We start from the raw sequence: 19,694 nt of genomic DNA, 5'->3' as shown, positions 1-19,694 counted from the left end.
CGTTGAGTTGGTAATACATGTCTGCTTCTTAGAAGCCCATGAAATAGCACATCCCCCAAACAAGAACACCCAACCACTCGTTGAAGAATGATCTTCAATATTGGTTATCCAACTCGCATCAGAATATCCTTCTATTACCGAAGGAAACCCATTATAAGATAAACTATAGTCCATAGTTTTCTTCAAGTACTTCAGTACCCGCCTAATTGCTTGCCAGTGATGAGTACTAGGATTACTAGTATATCTACTCAGTTTTCCCACAGCAAAAGCAATATCCGGCCTTGTACAAGTCATGGCGTACATCAAACAGCCAATCACCTGAGAATACTCAAGTTGTGATACAGCTTCACCTTGATTAGGCATAAGCTTCTCACTTGGATCAACAGGGGTACTCACAGGATTACATTCAAAGCAATTGAACTTTTTCAACACCTTCTCAATATAATGAGATTGACAAATCGAAATTCCTTTGCTTTCACGTTTGATCCTAATGCCAAGGATAACGTCAGCCTCCCCCATATCTTTCATGGAGAATTTTGATGACAAAAATTCTTTTGTTAAATCAACCTGACTTTGGTCAGTCCCAAAGATTAACATGTCATCAACATATAGACAAATTATAACTCCTTTACCAGAATCATCAAATTTACTATATACACATTTATCTGCTTGGTTTAATTTAAAACCACTAGATAAAATCACTTCATAAAACTTTTGATGCCATTGCTTAGGTGCTTGTTTCAAACCATATAAGGATTTCACAAGTTTGCACACCTTGCCTTCATTTCCTGGCATGACAAAGCCCGGAGGTTGGTTCATATAAACCTCCTCATCCAATTCACCATTCAAGAATGCTGTCTTCACATCCATCTGGTGAATAACTAGATTGTGAATCGTAGCCAAAGCAATCAGCAGTCTAATGGTAGTGATACGTGCCACGGGAGCATAAGTATCAAAATAGTCAATTCCAGACTTTTGTCTAAAGCCTTGAATGACTAACCTTGCCTTGAACTTTTCAATAGTTCCATCCACCTTCATCTTCTTTTTGAAAATCCATTTGCAACCCAATGGTTTGCAACCAGGAGGTAGATCAGCTAACACCCAAGTGTTATTGCCCATGATAGAATCTATCTCATCATTAATTGCCTCTTTCCAGAATGCAACATCCTGAGACCTCATTGCTTCATCATATGTTTTAGGATCATCATCAACATTGAAACAATACGAATATTGGGTAGAAACATCATCCCTAGAACCTTCAACTAAGTATAGTTGAAAATCTGGTCTAAATGATTTAGGTTTCCTTTTTCTTTTGCTTTTTCGAAGCTCAAGTGACTGATCAACAGCCTTTTCAGAGACTTCATCATTACAATCCTTATTGATTCCATTGTTACTTGGAATCATATCCTTTGGTCTAGGTATAGATGAAAATCGATTTTCATCAAAGATTGCATCCCTTGAATCAATCACAGAATTGATTGAAACAAACTCATTAGGCTCTATTACATAGAACCTATATGCCTTGGAATGTTCAACATATCCAACAAATATGCAATCTATACCTCTTTCACCTAAACTTTTCTTCTTGGGATCAGGTAGTCTTACAACCGCCCTACAGCCCCATACCCGAAGATAATTCAAGTTAGGTTTCCTTTTATTCCAAAGTTCATAAGGTGTAATCTTGTTTCTTTTGTTAGGAACTCTATTAAGCAAATAACAAGCTGTTAACATAGCTTCCCCCCAAAATCCTTCACTTAAACCCGAATAGGATAACATGGAATTAACCATTTCCTTAAGGACCCTATTCTTCCTTTCAGATATACCATTTTGTTGTGGAGTATAAGGAGCTGTGGTCTCATGGATAATACCAACGGATTGGAAATACGATTGGTCAATGTATTCACCTCCCCTATCTGTTCTAAGTCTTTTAATCAAAGCCTTTTGTTGTAATTCTACTTCAGTTTTAAATATTTTAAATTTATCTAATGCTTCATCCTTAGTATGTAACAAATAAACATAGCAAAATCTAGAAGCATCATCAATAAAAGTCACAAAATATTTCTTGTTCCCTAAAGTAGGAGTAGCATGCAAATCACATAAATCACTATGTATTAATTCCAAAATTTCAGTATCACGATGTACATTTTGAAATAGTTTCTTAGTGATCTTTGTTAACATACACGTTTTACACTTTTCATTGTTCATGTCAAAAACCGGTATTAATCCATCTTTAGACATATCTTGCATTCTTTTAAAGTGTATATGTCCTAGTCTAGCATGCCAAAGTGTAGAATTATTTATGCTAGAAGTAGATATAAAAGCAAAATTAACATTCAAGTGATTAATGTTAAGTCTAAACATTCTATTGCATAAATAACCAAAACCAACAAACATACCATGTTTTGACAAAACAAACTTATCAGATTCAATCACTTGTTTATAACCACAACAATTTAACACACTACTGGAAACCAAATTTTTCCTTATTTGTGGTACATGCAAAACATCAAACAAACAAATAGTTTTTCCAGAACTAAAACACAAATCCACACTTCCACGTCCATGAACAGAGGCTGTTGACTCATTTCCCATATGAAGAATTGATCCATCAGTCACGGACTCGTAAGTCTTGAACCAAAATCTATCCTTGCATACATGGGTGGTGGCTCCCGAGTCAACCCACCACGCGACATCATCATCCTGCACAAAATAAGCCTCAGATATATATGAAACATAATAATTCTCATTTGAATTATTAAATATATTCTGACCTTTCGAGTTGTGGTTGTTTAAACCATTTCCCGAACCGCTTGTGCTAGATCCTTTGGCATTATTATTACCAAAGTTAACCTTGCAATCCTTTTTCATGTGTCCAGTTTTACCACACTTCCAACAAGTCAATTTAGACTTCTTGTTCGGATTAGCCTTGTTATAACCTTGATGTTTACGTTTGCCCTTTTTGTCATTATTACTAGTGAACTTTTTATGTTCCACCATATTGACAACAGACGTACCAGCAACTTCGTTGCTCTTTGGCTTGTCATTATCCTGCAACCTGAGGGATTCCTCAATACGCATATGACTACCCAACTCAACAAGAGTTAACTCCTCCTTCTTATGTTTCAAAGAATGTTTAAATTCTTTCCAAGATGGAGGCAGTTTATCAATTATGCTTGAGACTTGAATAGACTCATCCATGTTCATATTATGTTGTGTGAATTGACCAAGTATACGAATGAGCTCATTGTATTGTTCCAAGACCGGTCTAGAATCGACCATCTTGTAATTATTAAAATTACTCACAAGGAACTTTTTACTAAAAGCATCCTCAGACATATACTTGGTTTCTAAACAGTCCCATAGTTCTTTAGAAGATTCAACATTTAGGTAAATATCAAAAAGGGAATCAGCCATACCATTGAGGATTAAACCTCTAGCGATGTAGTCATCGTTCTCCCACTTGCACCTTTTCCGAATTTGTTCAATAGTGGCATCATCACCATGATCTTCAGGAATTGGTGTGCTGAGTACGTGCACCACACTCATGCTGCTCAGAAAGAAGTGCATCTTCTTTTGCCATCTCCTAAAATCAATTCCCTCAAACTTATCAAGTTTGGAGAAATTCGCCGTCATGTGTTTCATCGTAGCCGCCATCGATTATAACGTATAATTACTTTCGATTGTTGGAGGTTTTATTGAAATTTCGTGTAGGGTAAAATAATCGATAGCCGGATAAATCACTGAATCGTGGTATCACTTTCCGAAAGTAATTATTCGACCCTTATTGCCTGGGTTACACGAATATCACTTTGGGATAAGACAGAGATTAGTTCTTGTTATTGGCAGTAAACAAGAACTCTTTTGCATAAGAGTATTAAGGTGTTTTTCGTATATCTTATTCTCATAAATGATAGTCCTTATTTATAGGCACCCAAAAATAAGTATTATTCCACGATGGAGATGTTTCACTAACTAATTTCGTTTTCAAATCTAAAACAAATCCTTTACATAAAGTTGTTTGTTTTATTTCCAACAACCAAATCAAGGAAATCGTTTTCAAATCTAAACAAATCCTTTACATAAAGTTGTTTGTTTTATTTCCAACAACCAAATCAAGGAAATCGTTTTCAAATCTAAAACAAATCCTTTACATAAAGTTGTTTATTTTATTTCCAACAACCAAATCTAGGAAATCGTTTTCAAATCTAAAACAAATCCTTTACATAAAGTTGTTTGTTTTATTTCCACGATGGAGATGTTTCACCTAGTGCAGGAATAATACTTCCGTAATCACTCAAATTTGTGATAATGGAAAACCACTTTCGGGTCCGGGCAATCTATCACTTAATGGGTGTACACTCCGTACCTCCTAACCCGTTTACAAGTGTAGATTAAATCCCTCAATTACACTAAATTTCCAACATTTAATACAATCGTTGGGAGGATGTGGTTATTGTTTATCTAATTTTCAGCGTTTTGCCCAGGGTAGTGCGTGGTAGCACTTCGTTACCGAAGTCTCCTAAAATATAGTGCAATAGCTTTGTAAAATGATATCGGATTTCATGGTGGTGATGATGGTTATTGGATCTCAAATGATTAAGACTAATCTCATACTCCGTATTTAGAATTGGGGGGTAGGTGGGGAAAAGAATGTGAGAATTTTGTTATTTTTCAATTGATTATTACATTAATTAGCTTAACTTAACTTAACTTGAAGGGTAAACTAGTCACTTTACATATATTGGTGTGGATGGACTAAAAGTTTATGTGGAAGGATCACCTCCCATGTTAAAATCTTTAGTTGCTGAGGAACACTTGAGAAATGGTCACAGCATTTACATCATAGTTAAAAATTATTGATTTTAAATCTAAGACCATTTGTAGTGATAGTTTGTGTTGTGGGTTCGTGTTGTGCATTTTTTGCACTTTTTTAGTGACTAGAACGTGTTGTGTTGTTGAGTAGAGTAGTGGTGATGTTGGTTTTTGGTGTTTGTTAGGAGTATTATGGTGATGTGTCAAAATATAATTGGGTAAGTATTAAAAAGGAGATAAAATTAATATTTTTATAATAATAAAAAAATATAAAAATCAAGGCAACGGCCGTTGCTTATTCCGTTGCAATTCAACCAACGTGGATCAAGATTTCAATCCAACACATGGATACGGGTGTTGGTGATGCGTTGCTTGTGTCCACCTCAGATTCAACGGGAGTGAATTCCACGTTGCTTGTGTCCACCTCAGATTCAACGGGAGTGAATTCCAACCGTTACATACGGTCTAATGTGAATCAGTCTCGGAGAATATAGAGTACAAGCAAAAGGTGTTGGCGCAAATTCAATCATTTGAACCTCAGTATATTGCCCAACTGAGCCGGAGCAACGCAACCTCAACTTGATGAGAACATGCTTTAAAAAGTATAAATCAAGTTGTTAAGGTCACTTTTCATGAATCAAGTTGTTTAAGTCACATTTCATGATACAAGTTGGCCCCAACCATGCAAGAACACAAACCAGCAATTGGTGGCTATTAGTGTCTAGTTGGAGAGAGGTGATTGGTGGTTGAAGGTCACAATCAATGAGCGTTTTTGAATAAATAATAAATTTCATGATGTTGGATTCTAAGGTAGCAGACAAAGAGAGAGACGGAAGAAGCACCAAGATGAAAAATTGCTCCGCCTTAACCTTACCTTAATTAATTAATACAATTAGATTAGTTTAACATAAACAATGCACACCTTGATCACTAAAAAACTAACAAAACCATTTGAATTGAATAATTGTTAATTATTGGAAAACACTAGCAAACTGATTGAGAATTTATGTTTAACTATTCTATTCTATTCTATTTTAATTAATAATTAAGCATTTTCTTTCTCATCTTCCCTTCAAGGCATCTGCAATTCTTTGATTTTTGAAGTCAAACCCCTTATACTACCATTAATTTCTCCCTTCCAAGAACCCTATTATTATTATATTTCTTATGGTATTTTCCCTTCAAAATCACCAAGATTCATCCTCTTTTTTTCACAAATTTGAAGTTGTAAATCACAGTTTAGTTTTGGAAATTTAATCCAAGTACACAACAGGAACTCCCAGTTGGTCAACACTTTGAGAGACAAAAATGGATCGGATTCATGAAATAAAAGCAAGATTTTCGGTTATTAAGGGATGGTAGGAATTTAGTTATAAGGTTATGAATTTGATCATCAGATGGATAAACTTAAACTATTGAAAGTGGGATAATGGAAGGAACAAATTACCAGAATTCGAAACTGGTTTGCTGCTTTATGGTACTCTACATCTTCATAGTCATCCAATCAACCTCTTCACAAGAAGGTATTCGTTATTATTTGAATATTCTTAGTTAAAATAAAGTTTGAAGAATGCATACTTGCAATAATCATATCGTAACATTCATCCTATGCTGGCGAATCTAGAATCCATACTTACAGGATTCCTAATTTATTTCTTAAAAATTATTAATTACATATATTAGTTTACCTTCAAAAAACTGATTTCCTAGGAAGTAATGACCCCAAGGAAGTCAGTCGATTGAACGACGTGGCTCCATACTCTTGAAATTAGGTAAAAGGTACTTCAAAAGCCTCCGCTACTAAGTCTTCAATACCAGAGGGGAGGCGAACAGTCGTATGGTTAAATTTATGAGTGTCCTATAAAATTTAAATAATTTAAATGATACTTTGTAAAAATAAATTCCAAACTAATAGTGTCATGTAACTTCAATAAATTAGAATCGCCCTTGTAGGCAGATCAAGTAAAATATATGATAAGATTGTCAAAGTATAGAAACTTGATCGGTAGGTTGAAAGGATCACTAAACAAATATTAGTCTAAACAGGTTTCATTTCTGTTAACACCAAATATTCTATATTGTGCAGATTTTGTAAGCATACAATGTTGTGCTGATTCTAATTACACTGATCCAAATCACATCACATGGGTACCAGATGATAAATGGTTCTCTGACAACGGACAATGCCAAGACATAGTGACACCACAACAAAACGGTACAACCAATGATCAAGCTCGATTCTTCAACACCAACTATGGTACAAAATGGTGTTACGACTTGCCTACTATAAAAGGTCAAGATTATCTTATCAGGGGAACATTTCCGTCAGAAGATTTGAACGACGGACCTACAACAACTTTTTTTAATGTTTCGATTGGTATTAGTCCAATTGGGCAAGTGAACTCATCATATGAAGTTGAGGTTGAAGGGATTGTAAGAGCTACTAACGATTACATCGATTTCTGTCTATTAAAGAGACAAGGAAATCCTTATGTCTCCAAGATCGAATTAAGGCCATTAGATTTTGATTATGGAGAGCCTTCAAGCGTTCTCAAAATGGTGAGTAGAATTGATGTTGGGAACACAAGAGAAGATATAAGGTACATCACTTTCTAAGATTTGGAGTATGTTAGTAGAACAAATTTTATTCAGTAAAGATGTATCAAGATGTTCACGTCGCTTTATATCTATAGTTAATATTAAAATTCTAAAATGATGATGTCATTATTAGGTTAATTCTTTTGTTAAGAAAAAATCAAAAAGAAAAAAAAATTTAAGCATGGTGGGTGATGTCATTAATCTAAATAATTTTGAATTAAAATTAAATCTTATTAATTAATTGCTTTTCAAAAAAAAAATCTTATTATTTAATTATTATTATTATTAAATCTTATTAATAATTATTTTAATTATTAAAATTAAATAATTTTGAATTATTTTAATTAATTATTTTGATTTAACTAGGAGAATGTATAAAAGCTAGGCAGAAGAAACCAATTCTAAATTTATATTTTAATTTACACTTTTAAAATAAAATGACAATCTATATTATCTCTTATGATTGGATGTAGATTGTTTAATATGCATTTTAGGTGTTTGATGAAATGTTCAGCTGGCGAGTTTCTAAGTCGGACTCTGTGGTCCCACTGGTCATTAAACTAAATAACTTTAGCATTTACGTTCACTTAATACTTAAAACATATCATTAAACTGTCTCTAAAATGATGATGTCATAAATAAAGATTATTCAAGCTTAACAAAAATTCAAAAATAAATAGAAAAAATTTAAATCCCCATGATGATGTCATTAAAATAATTAATTGTATTTAATAAAAATATTAACATGTTAATTGTATAATATATGAAGCATTATGTACAACCTTATGATAAAACACTCTCATGACCGTATGTAGAATACTTGAAGCATTATGTACAACCTTATGGTAAAACACCGCCATAATCATATGTACAATATTTGAAGCATTCAAACATTATGTACAACCCTATAATAAAACACATCATGACCATATGTATAAATTTTAAAATAAATTGTACAATATTTTACAGAACAGCTCATGAACACATGTACAAACATTGAAGCATATTGTACAACTTTCATATAATAGTTGTATTTTAATTTTTGAAAAGGCATTTATGATTACTAATAATTATTATTATAAATATAAATACTCAATTTTAAAGCAAACTTTATTATTATGCTTATAATTATAATATAATTATTATTCAAATGTGAATTTTTTTACGGGATTAATTACGTTACATATGTATGCGAAATTCATGTCTCAATAAAAGGCTGTAATGTAGTCATTTATAACAAGAAAAATAGTAATTGTGATGAAAATTGGAAGATGGGGTGGGAGAATAAATGTACATTTATTCTGATCAAATTAAATATATCAATATGTTTGTAAAAACAACAAGTTTCTTAGTTGGAACCATTGGTTTCACGGTTCATTAAACTAAATGATTTTAGTATTTACATTCACTTAATACCTAAAACATATCATTAAACACTTTTGTTTGAACAAACCCGTGATTTCACAGGTTATTTCACTAGTTTTATTTAGTATATTGCGAGTATTTTTACTCTGATGTGTGCGGCATAATCGGGTTATCTTGTAAACATTGTTGACGCCGGCAAGAAAAAGAAAGTGCTGCTAGTGAGGTTTGAACGTTAGTCTTATAGAATCATAGAAACCATATAGGTTATTGTATATTATTGATAACTATATATAGATTACATAGGAACATACAAAACCCTAATATACTCTAATGGACCGAGCTCATCTATATAATTGAGTTGAGTCATCCACATATTCTAATAGATCTCTTGTGAGAATATCAGAACGTTAATCACTAGGCGGTCTGATGGTTAGCTAAACTATAGTAATTAGGCCTAATTATATAGAAAGTGAGACGTAGTTGATATTTAAATATGCAATTTCAGGTTCCCGCAAGACCCGTTTGATCGAATCTGGAAAGCTGGTTCAGACTCGAACCAAAACAGCAATTCCACAACACTAGAGCCCACCAATACCGTTGTTCCAACTGGCACACAACTGTTTCCTCCTATCGAAGTTCTAAATACAGCCCAAACCAATCCAGATCGTTTGGAATTTCTTCATAATTTTCGATCAGAGTACACTGATTATATCATCTACCTCTACTTTTTAGAACTTAATGGCTCAGTGCAAACAGGACAACGAGTTTTCGATGTATACATAAATGATCAAAAACGGGAGCAGATTGATGTGATGTCTAATGGTTCCAACTATAAGGCTCTCAAATTAAACTTCACAGCAAGCCAATTTCTGAATTTGACCTTATTAAAAGATTCTAAAGAATCTCAGTTCGGACCAATTTGCAACGCTTACGAAATTTTCCAAGTACGCCAGTTGCTTCAAGCTACTGATCAAGAAGATGGTAATTTAACAAAGCTTTAAGTACCTATTTTTTTATGCCGTTACCAAAAGAACTAGTCTATTAACGAATCAGATTTACCTCCTACAGTTGATGTGATTTTTAAGATAAAAAACGAGCTGTTGGTGGAGAACAAGGATAACGAGATTTTACAAAGTTGGACAGGCGACCCATGTCTGCCGAATAGCTGGCATGGCGTGAATTGCACCCAAGTCAACGGAACAACAGTCATAACTAAACTGTGAGTTTTTAAGATCATCTCTAGTTAACAAAATAGAAAAAACAAAAACAAAAAAAAAAGTAGTTAATACTAAAATGAAGAAAAAAATGTAAATAATATATATATATATATATATATATATATATATATATATATATATATATATATATATATATATATATTTCTTTTGCAGGGATCTATCTTATGGAAAATTTCGGGGAGAACTTGCACAGAGCATCACGATGTTGACTCATCTTATAGAGCTGTAAAATACGCTACTTAAACTAATTTTTTAACAAAAAAATTAAAATTACAGAAGTCAAAAAGTTATTATAAGTAGCTTACCTTTTTGATTGTGAACTACAGAAATGTGAGCTTTAATCAATTCACCAACAGTATCCCCGTATTCCCATCTTCATCGGTTCTCGCCTCAATGTAATTTTCTTTCCCTTCAAAATCAGTAGTATTATTTATCACCAGTTAAATATTACTCCACTTTTTATAATTTCACAATAATAAATTACTTACTGAATTCAAAATGTTAGGGACCTGCAAAACAATAATTTCACAGGAAAATTGCCGGACTCGCTTTTCACCCTTACACACTTGACACAGTTGTGAGTTCTCTAACCTGTTTGATGCAAATTACTGAACAAAAAATCCAATTAGTTTACGTGTTTGTATCTGCCTGTAGATACTACGGCTGCAATAAAGATTTGAACAACGAGCTTCCAACAAGTAAAATTTCACACACTATTGCTACAGAGTAAGGATTACAACATTAATATTTAAGAATAAAATAAAATGGTATTGTATGTATATGGATATGCATATATGTTGTCATACAAAATATAAAAGTAGTTTGGTTTTAGTTATGGAATGTGCAGGGGACAAAAATCATCGCATCATCGACGCATCATTTTAATAGCAGGTGTGGCTTTATTGGTTATTGGAGTGATAATCGCTTGTGTAATTTGCATTTACAAGAGAAGGAAGATGGTTGACAAGCGATCAGAAGGGAAAAGACATATAATGACTAAGAGTGAGTATATTGTTTCACCAGTAATATTCATTTGAGTCCATAAATTAAGTTGAGATTCAAGGGACCAATGAGAGTGCGACACGTGTCGCGAAAATCACATGTGATTGAAAAAAAATTCAAAAAATTTTTTTTGAAAAAAAAAATTTTAAATTTTTTTTTCGAAATTTAAAAAAAAAAAAAATTTTATAAATTTTTTTTTTTACACTGCACAATCACATGTGATTGAATTGTACAATCACATGATTGGATTTGCCATGCATAATCACATGTGATTGGGTTTATAATCACATGTGATTGGGTTTACAATCACATGTGATTGACATGCATAATTACATATGATTTTTTTTTTTTAAAATTTCGAAAAAAAATTTTCGGAAAAAAAATTTGAAAAAAAAATTAAAAAAAAAATTTTCGAATTTTTTTTTCAATCACATGTGATTTTCGCGCCACATGTCGCCATCTCATTGGTCCCTTTGTTTTCAAGCAAATTTATGGATGCAAGTAATTACAACTCATTGTTTCATTAATTAATATTTAACATTTTTAGAGTAATAGTAATGGTATAGTCCCTGTTTGAAATTACATCAATCATCCTTATTTTTTGCATATTGTACTGATCATCCCTAATTGATTTATTATTACACGGCGGTCGTCCCTGTGATTTGCAGGAAATTACACAAATCGTCCCAATCTTTTATAAATTGCAGCGATAGTCCCAGACTTGTATAAAATTGTACGTTAATGGTCCCTATGTTAGAATGTGCGATAATAGGAAGGACGATCCACACATTTGAAGGAAATCAGGGACCATCAACGTACACTTTTTTGTAAGTCAGGTACTATCGGTGTAATTTTCAAAAGACAAGAATGATTGGTGTAATTTCGTAAAAAACACAGGAAACTATCTGTATAATTTTCAAAAGTGCTAAAGTGCCAAAAGAAATTACTTACATTATTGTCAAATTAGATCCTATGATTCTATTTTTTTCCTGAAATAAGTAACATAGTAAAATTATGGTAATAGTTGAAATACTATATATTGCATATCTACAGTTTCATTCAGTATATATTTTGAACTTACATTTGTGCAAGTGGAACAAAAGCGCATTTCCAAACTAAAACAAACCTGAAATGCAGATGCGATTTACGCAATTCAAAGTAGCAAAGATGATATCAGTTTGAAGGAAATATCCATAGAGAGTTTTACTCTTGAGCAGATAGAAAGTGCAATACAACAGTACAAAACCTTGATTGGTGAAGGCGGTTTTGGATCTGTTTACCGTGGTACTCTAAACGATGGTCAAGAAGTAGCTGTAAAGGTCCGGTCAGCAACTTCAACACAAGGAACCCGTGAATTTAACAATGAGGTGAAAATATATATAATTTTTATATATATAGCTGTTATCACAGTATTGACTATATATATAGTTTTTATTGATATTTTTGTCTACAGTTGAACCTTCTATCAGCTATTCGGCATGAGAATTTGGTACCACTTCTCGGGTACTGCTGTGAAAATGACCAACAAATTCTAGTTTATCCATTTATGTCTAATGGGTCCCTACAAGATCGGCTATATGGTATGTATTCTCCACATGGGAAGTTTATTTTCAATCACTATATTACACCATTTAAAGGTTGCCTCTGTTATAACAGGTGAAGCATCAAAGCGAAGAGCACTAGACTGGCCCACCAGACTTTCTATAGCTCTAGGATCTGCTAGAGGTAAGTTAGACTCCATAGCACATCTCATGCACCATGTCACAAGGTTGTAAACTAACTAGTCAGAACGTTGACCAACTTTGACTGTTTTAACCAATTTTGAACAATAAATCTGACTACCAATTAAGAGACTGTATGGATTAAAAAAAAAAAAAAAAACTTTGGGACTCTTTCAGTCAGTTTGACCTGTTAGACTCATTCAACCCATAACCCAAATCAATATATTAATGAGTAAATGGTTTGCAAATTGACAGTTCAAGTCAAAAGTTAAAAAACTTGTGAATCTCTTTGTTCCTGTTGCATTTTGATAAATGTAAAATTATGATTCATGTCTTATTGTCAAGTATAGCAGTAATAAACAGTTGCTTCCTGCAGGTTTGACATATCTTCATACGTTTTCGGGACGATCAGTGATACACAGGGATGTGAAATCAAGTAACATACTGTTAGACCATAGCATGTGTCCCAAGGTCGCCGACTTTGGCTTTTCAAAATATGCACCTCAAGAAGGAGATAGTAATGCCTCCCTAGAAGTAAGGGGAACAGCTGGATACTTGGATCCAGAGTAAGCACAAGTTTTTGAATTTGAAAAATGGAAATATTTTTCTTTTTGTATTTTTAGTTTAAATTTAAGTTGACTAACACTGAGCAAATAGTATAGATATTTACAAAGTTTCGGGCTTGCCAGGTACTATTCAACCCAGAATTTATCCGCCAAGAGTGACGTCTTTAGCTATGGGGTTGTGCTTCTTGAAATTATAACCGGGCGAGAGCCTCTAAATATACACAGGCCACGAAACGAGTGGAGTTTGGTTGAATGGGTATGTTTCAAAGATTCAACGTTGGGCGGGAATAAGTATATTTAATATCAAGGTTGTAAAAGTTGCTAGTCTGGGACGAGTCGGTCGGGACCTTGGAGGGACGAGTCGGTCGATTCGGACATTGACCATTGTACACTGTTAGTAATAAACAGAAGTTGACCATATTAATATTACACATAAATATATCTAACAATATCAATTTTCCAAAAATAGGTATATGGCACAAAGTTTAATATCAAAAAAATACAAACGTTTTGACCTAAAATTGACTTTGATTTGACCAACTTTGACCCGACTCGGTCGACTCAACCCGACTTTAACCCGAATTTTTAGCGATGACAGACTTTTAAGGTGTTTTTGGGCGAGTTGGGATGGGCTAGTCCCAAACTAACTTTTACAACATTGTCTAATATTCTAAACCAAACTTACTTACATAATGATAATGCAATTGCCACTAATTGATGATCACCACATATTCTATGCAGGCAAAACCGTATATAAGAAACTCTAGAATCGATGAAATAGTGGATCCAAGTATAAAAGGAGGATATCACACAGAGGCAATGTGGAGAGTTGTGGAAGTGGCATTAGCATGTATTGAGCCATTTTCAGCTTATAGACCATCCATGGTTGACATTGTGCGTGAGCTAGAAGATGCTTTAATTATAGAAAATAATGCATCTGAATACATGAAATCCATGGATAGTTTTGGAGGATCCAATCGGTTTTCAATCGAGAGACCAATGTCTCATTTACCTATAATACCCACACCAACTCCATCAGAACCAGAATCTCTCCTTTCACAACCAGCTCCTCCACAACCAAGATAAATTTGTAGGAGACTACTGTCTAAATGTAGCCTATAATAATATAATAATGTTAATAAGTAAATATTCTATATTTCTGTATTTTTTTTATCTACAACAACTCAATCTCAGTTGCTACAAATTCATATATTGTAGATTTTAGCATAGTGATTATATATGGGGATGAACCTGTACATCATAGATCTTCGGCTACTTTAATAATACCAAAGTAATATATGACTATATTATTCAGAATATTAATCTATTTTTACATTCTAAGGTGTCAGATCCAATATCCAATATCCAATCCAATATGATAATGAAAAGAGAAGCATAATATGGAGAGTTAATAATGTACAACTAACGAGTCTTTAGATGAAACTCATGTGAAGAGCAAAAGTGACTTGACATTTGACAAAAAAACATTAATCACACATCATAAGAGGGATCATCACACATCATAAGAGGTGTGATGATAATAAAATAATTAAAAAAAAAAAGCAGATAAAAAAGTGGAAATTTTAATAGGCGAATTAAGACTCGGAAACTTGTGCGGATCATCACCTGGAATAATGGCATATTTAACAATAACATCTCAATTAGAATAAATTCAGCCTCTGTCCGTAATGGTTTTGGGCACTGTTGTTCAGTCGAGTCGTCCAAAAACACCTAAAAAACTGGTCAATGCTAATAGACGGCTCAAAGTCGGGCTGAGTCAAAGTTGGTCAAACTAAAAAAATATACAATAAGATTTTGTATGTTTAATTTATTTATTACTAAGAGTCAACATTGGTGGACGCCCAACTCATCCACGTCTCATCCCTGAAAGGTCCTAAACGACTCTTCTCCGACTCGCAACTTTTACAACCTTGGTTTTGGGGCATAAATATGTGGATTCGCATGCATATGCTATTCATGCAGCAAATAAACTAACCAAAGTCAATATCAAATAAATATTATCCATGATCAGAATTCATTGTTTTGTTCTCACAATGATTCACTGATTATAATTAACAAGATGATTAGATAATTTAGCTATTAAAATATTGCATATTAATCATTATCATCCTCTAAAGAAGTTCATATAGATGCATAAACAACAAATAGAGAGTATAGAGCTCTTCCAGTTACAATTGTGGACAAAAGAAACAAATTAAATATGCATAAAGTAAGCAAGCAATCTTCATAGTATCATACTAAATATTAAACAAGCTAATCAGCTCACAGTTTTGAAGGCAGGCACTTGTATGTAGGCCTTTTAATTTTTCTACAGTAAATCAAGTCTTGAATAAATTTGGATTGGCTGTAGCAGTACCAACTTGCACTTCAATCAATTCCAGACGACGCTCTAACGTATCGAGTTTCTCATTCAGAGATGCGAGTTTGCTCTTTGTTGTAGCTTCTGCAAGAGAAAACATCTTCTATAAACACATAAGAGCGGTAAATTAAAAGGTTTCACGGCATCCTACATGATTATAATCCAGATATAGTTCTTTATTAGCAAAAAGGGTGACTAGCATCCTAAGTTGTAAGTTGTATAGAGAACGTTAACTTAAACAGCAATTGAATCTAATTCCTAAATTCATATATTATAGGGTCATCATTATCATCAACGCAGTATCTTTTATCTACTTATCTATCAATGATATCGCTGTGTAAATTATGTTTTGTTCTCTACTAATGCACAATGGTGTAGTTCAATACGCAATTCAGATGATACACGTAGTCCTTAATTCAGGCCATGTTCCATAAAAAAAATATACAGAATCCACCAATTATAGAACAAAAATGAAGCAAGATATTCGTATTTAACTTCCAATATTGTTTCTAAATTGATAGTTCATACAAGTATTTTTGTAACTATTTTTTTTTTTCGAAATATATTCGTCGTGTATCGATATCGAAATGCAGTATAAAATTTACAAGGATCAGCATAAAACAAATCGAAATATCAAACTAAACTTTATATAGAAGAATATGAGTCGCAAATTCTTCGTAGATTAAGTAAACGGAAACCTAAAACAGAGAGATCAGGTGAATAATTACCGAATTGAACGAGGAAATCAAATAATTGACGAACATTGAGAGAGATATGAGAGATGAATTCTCGATTCTCCCAATCAGCTTGTACTGCAATTCCTACGTTTACCGCATTCGTTATTCCACCTGCTCGTGCCATTCTTATCAACCGTTGATTCTGATTTCTCGATCGGCAGATGATTCGGTGATGATGAGAATGAGGATTTGTTGTTGTGTGATTTTTAAGCAACGGATTTTTAGGCAAACTTGATGATGATGGTGTGTGGTATTTTCAGGTCAGTGTTTGTCAAAAAGGGGAAATGTAATTCCAAAAACAACCTCAAAATTCACAAATTAAATGTTGATTACTTAAAACTATTGAAATTACTTCATCCATCACAGATATACATTATTTAGTTGTACATTACAATTTATTAATGCACAATTTGTGGTGGATTAAATAATTTAGATGTGGAAAAATCAACTCACTGCTTAAAATAATACTCGTACTAAAAATGAATAATTTTATCCTTTTTATATATAAAAGTCAGCAAAACATTAACTTATAATATTTTTCATGGTTACTTTATTAAAAAAATTAATTACTTCAGATAACATATTAAATGGACATCTTAAATTCAAATTTTATTTATGAACACTCTTTGTAAAAGAAAGTGATCCGTACACTATCAAGTTTTAATCGTACACTACCAAACATGCATTATAATGTTGCACAGTATAACACTGTAAAATATGTTTGGTGGTGTATGACTAAAAATTGGTGATGTACGAATCATCACCCCTTTGTAAAATGGAAGGGTAATATATTTATACAAAACTCAATTAAACATTTTTTCCTTTCTTTTCCCTAATATAAATAAAAGTAGGGTACTGATCAAAATGGCCAGTTTTCAAAGTTTCTATAAGGGTTCGCCCTTAAAAAATCGTAATTGTCAAAATTATCTCGCAAGTCGCATGACACCCTTGCGACCTTGCTACTCGTGTGGTCTCGGTCATGACCGTGAAATTCCAAGTCGCGAGCTGGGAATTCTCAGTCATGATCGAGACTACACGAGGCGCAAGGTGTGACGACCCGGAAATTTTCGACCAAATTTAAACTTAGTCTTTATATGATTCCGATATGATAAGCAAAGTATTTAATGTTGAGTTTAGAAAATTTTAGAAACGATGTTCATATATTCAATTGACCTTCAACTGCTCTCGACGATTCACAAACAATTAATTGTAAATAGATATGTGTGTATGTATATATAAATAATATTTCGAAATATAATTTGAAGTATTGTATGTTATTGTTATTAAAAATTAATAAAATAAAAATAGGATATTATAATAATTATTATTTAAAATATATAAAGTATATTAAATATATATTTTGTGAATTCGAATCTATTTAGTAAACGACAGTAACACTCAATTGTCATTCGATTGATATTAAGCAAGTTAAAATTCAAACTTATGTAATTTTAAAATAAACAGTGATACGAAAATGAGTTTTATAAATTTTAAGCTTATTAAAAATGTATTTAGGAACTATTTGTTAAGTTTTAACACTTTTTATATTTCACCTATAAATGAGAGGGACAGTTGATGTAATTTTTATTTAACAAATTAAGGATCAAATTTTATACCATAATGACCAAAATAAATAAATATAGTTAATTTAAAAATATAGAATTTTTCTGAACACTTTTATTCGCCACTAAATTACACAACGGGGTACGATATACCAGCCCGTGAAGGAAATAGTAGACGACGGCTAACTTAATCACACGTTTATATTTTAAATTATATTATAATTATTATTATATTATTATTATTAAAGTTTTTGATTTCTGTTTTATCTAAACGTCTAACTGAAATTAGAATCAAGTAAATTAAGTACTATGCTTAATTGAGAAACTTGTCTAATGTGCGTGATTGACTCCTACGCATTTAAAAATTTGAAAAGTTAATTATATGTATAATATTAGTGTTTCTCTTGCTTTCTTGTCTCACCATCCAGTAACTCTTTCTATATATAAATTAATATACATACATATGTTGCAAGTAAGAATGATAAACCCATTTTTACTCTTCTTCTTCAAGAACACCCACCACCATCTAGCTCATTCGATCAACCATCTCCTCATCATATTCACCATCGTCTACAACCACGAACCAACATACGGAAACCACCACCACACGCCATCTTCCACCTCTCTCTCGTCCATTCCTCTCTCTATCTTAACCATGATCAAACACCATCGGTTTTACCACAACCATAACCCATCGATCATCATCATCATCATCATCATGTTATCATTCGATCACCTCTTGCTTGATCATCACCACCGGTCACCACCTTTAGCAACCGCCGGTAACCACCACTCTATTTATTATTTTTCTTCTGTTTTGGTTCATTGATCAAAACACCACCACACGAACCATGATGAGACAACCACCATGGACACCACCACCTTCACCTTTCATCTCTTCTCTCCCTATCTATTCTAGCTAGATTTTATTTCTGTTTGATGAACCACCAACCTCGCCACCTTTTTGAACCATCACCTTCACCAATACCATTTTTGTTGAGCATCATGTCATCACCACTTCCACGAGACCATCATCCACCATCACCCCATCGTAAACCCACCATCATCACAAGCCACCACCCATTTAATAATACTCCCCATCTTCACACTTTAAAACCGTCAACATCACCATCGTGAAGTTACCACCACCAAGAACCTTTCACCACCATCACAGTCCACCGGAGCTACTGTACCTACGGTTCTATGCTGTTGCTGTAAGGATTCGATTAAAAGCAAAATGGATGAAAGAAAAATAATGGTGAAGGACACGATAATAATAATGATAGTGGTGGTGAACAAAAGAATAATTAGATAATGTGTGTTGGTGGGGTTAGATAAATAATATATGTTAACTGCATACATAAAAAATTTTGCCTTGCTTCTGATCCCTTTCGAAGTTCCGGAACCAAAGCCCACGAAAGTTTTGTGGATCAGGTTGTCTTGGGTTTCTAATATAGCATGGGCCAAAGCCATATCACACTTAATTTAAAAAAAACTTGTTCTAAATCGAATTTAACTTCCGTTGATCGACGACTAGTTACTTCTGCTTGGGTATTTTTTTCTTTCGATGTTAAGATATCCATAATTACGGTTATAATATGATGATGAAGATGGTGAGGATATACGGTTATAGTTATGATGATGATGATCACGAGTTTATGATGTATGATGTATGAAGAAGTGATAATGATAATAAAATGAGATGATAATGGA

At 33.0% G+C, this 19,694-nt stretch overlaps 2 protein-coding genes and 1 long non-coding RNA gene across 3 annotated transcripts; 1 reads left to right on the top strand and 2 right to left on the bottom strand.

Moving 5' to 3' along the window:
- Positions 1-6,022: 6,022 nt before the first annotated feature.
- Positions 6,023-14,584, top strand: LOC139865649 (nodulation receptor kinase-like). The gene is made up of 15 exons (XM_071853728.1): positions 6,023-6,335; positions 6,899-7,412; positions 9,281-9,756; positions 9,844-9,994; positions 10,167-10,238; positions 10,340-10,408; positions 10,519-10,590; positions 10,668-10,739; positions 10,846-11,015; positions 12,153-12,382; positions 12,469-12,595; positions 12,672-12,740; positions 13,113-13,302; positions 13,426-13,558; positions 14,044-14,584. The coding sequence occupies exons 1-15, from the start codon at positions 6,242-6,244 to the stop codon at positions 14,386-14,388; spliced, it is 2,784 nt and encodes a 927-aa protein (XP_071709829.1). The 5' UTR covers positions 6,023-6,241; the 3' UTR covers positions 14,389-14,584.
- On the bottom strand, positions 10,196-12,362 carry LOC139865651 (uncharacterized). The gene is made up of 3 exons (XR_011765043.1): positions 12,142-12,362; positions 10,502-10,621; positions 10,196-10,422 (listed from the first exon to the last, which is right to left on the bottom strand). It is a non-coding gene; the product is annotated as an uncharacterized lncRNA (long non-coding RNA).
- Positions 14,585-15,402: 818 nt separating the features above from the next.
- LOC139867673 (protein BRICK 1) lies at positions 15,403-16,694 on the bottom strand. The gene is made up of 2 exons (XM_071856037.1): positions 16,411-16,694; positions 15,403-15,766 (listed from the first exon to the last, which is right to left on the bottom strand). The coding sequence occupies exons 1-2, from the start codon at positions 16,541-16,543 to the stop codon at positions 15,642-15,644; spliced, it is 258 nt and encodes an 85-aa protein (XP_071712138.1). The 5' UTR covers positions 16,544-16,694; the 3' UTR covers positions 15,403-15,641.
- Positions 16,695-19,694: the final 3,000 nt, after the last annotated feature.

Source organism: Rutidosis leptorrhynchoides, chromosome 9 (genome assembly GCF_046630445.1).
Source record: "Rutidosis leptorrhynchoides isolate AG116_Rl617_1_P2 chromosome 9, CSIRO_AGI_Rlap_v1, whole genome shotgun sequence".
Taxonomy (NCBI): Eukaryota; Viridiplantae; Streptophyta; class Magnoliopsida; order Asterales; family Asteraceae; genus Rutidosis; species Rutidosis leptorrhynchoides.
Note: the sequence above shows the minus strand (reverse complement) of the source record. Positions and strands in the feature narration are given on the sequence as shown.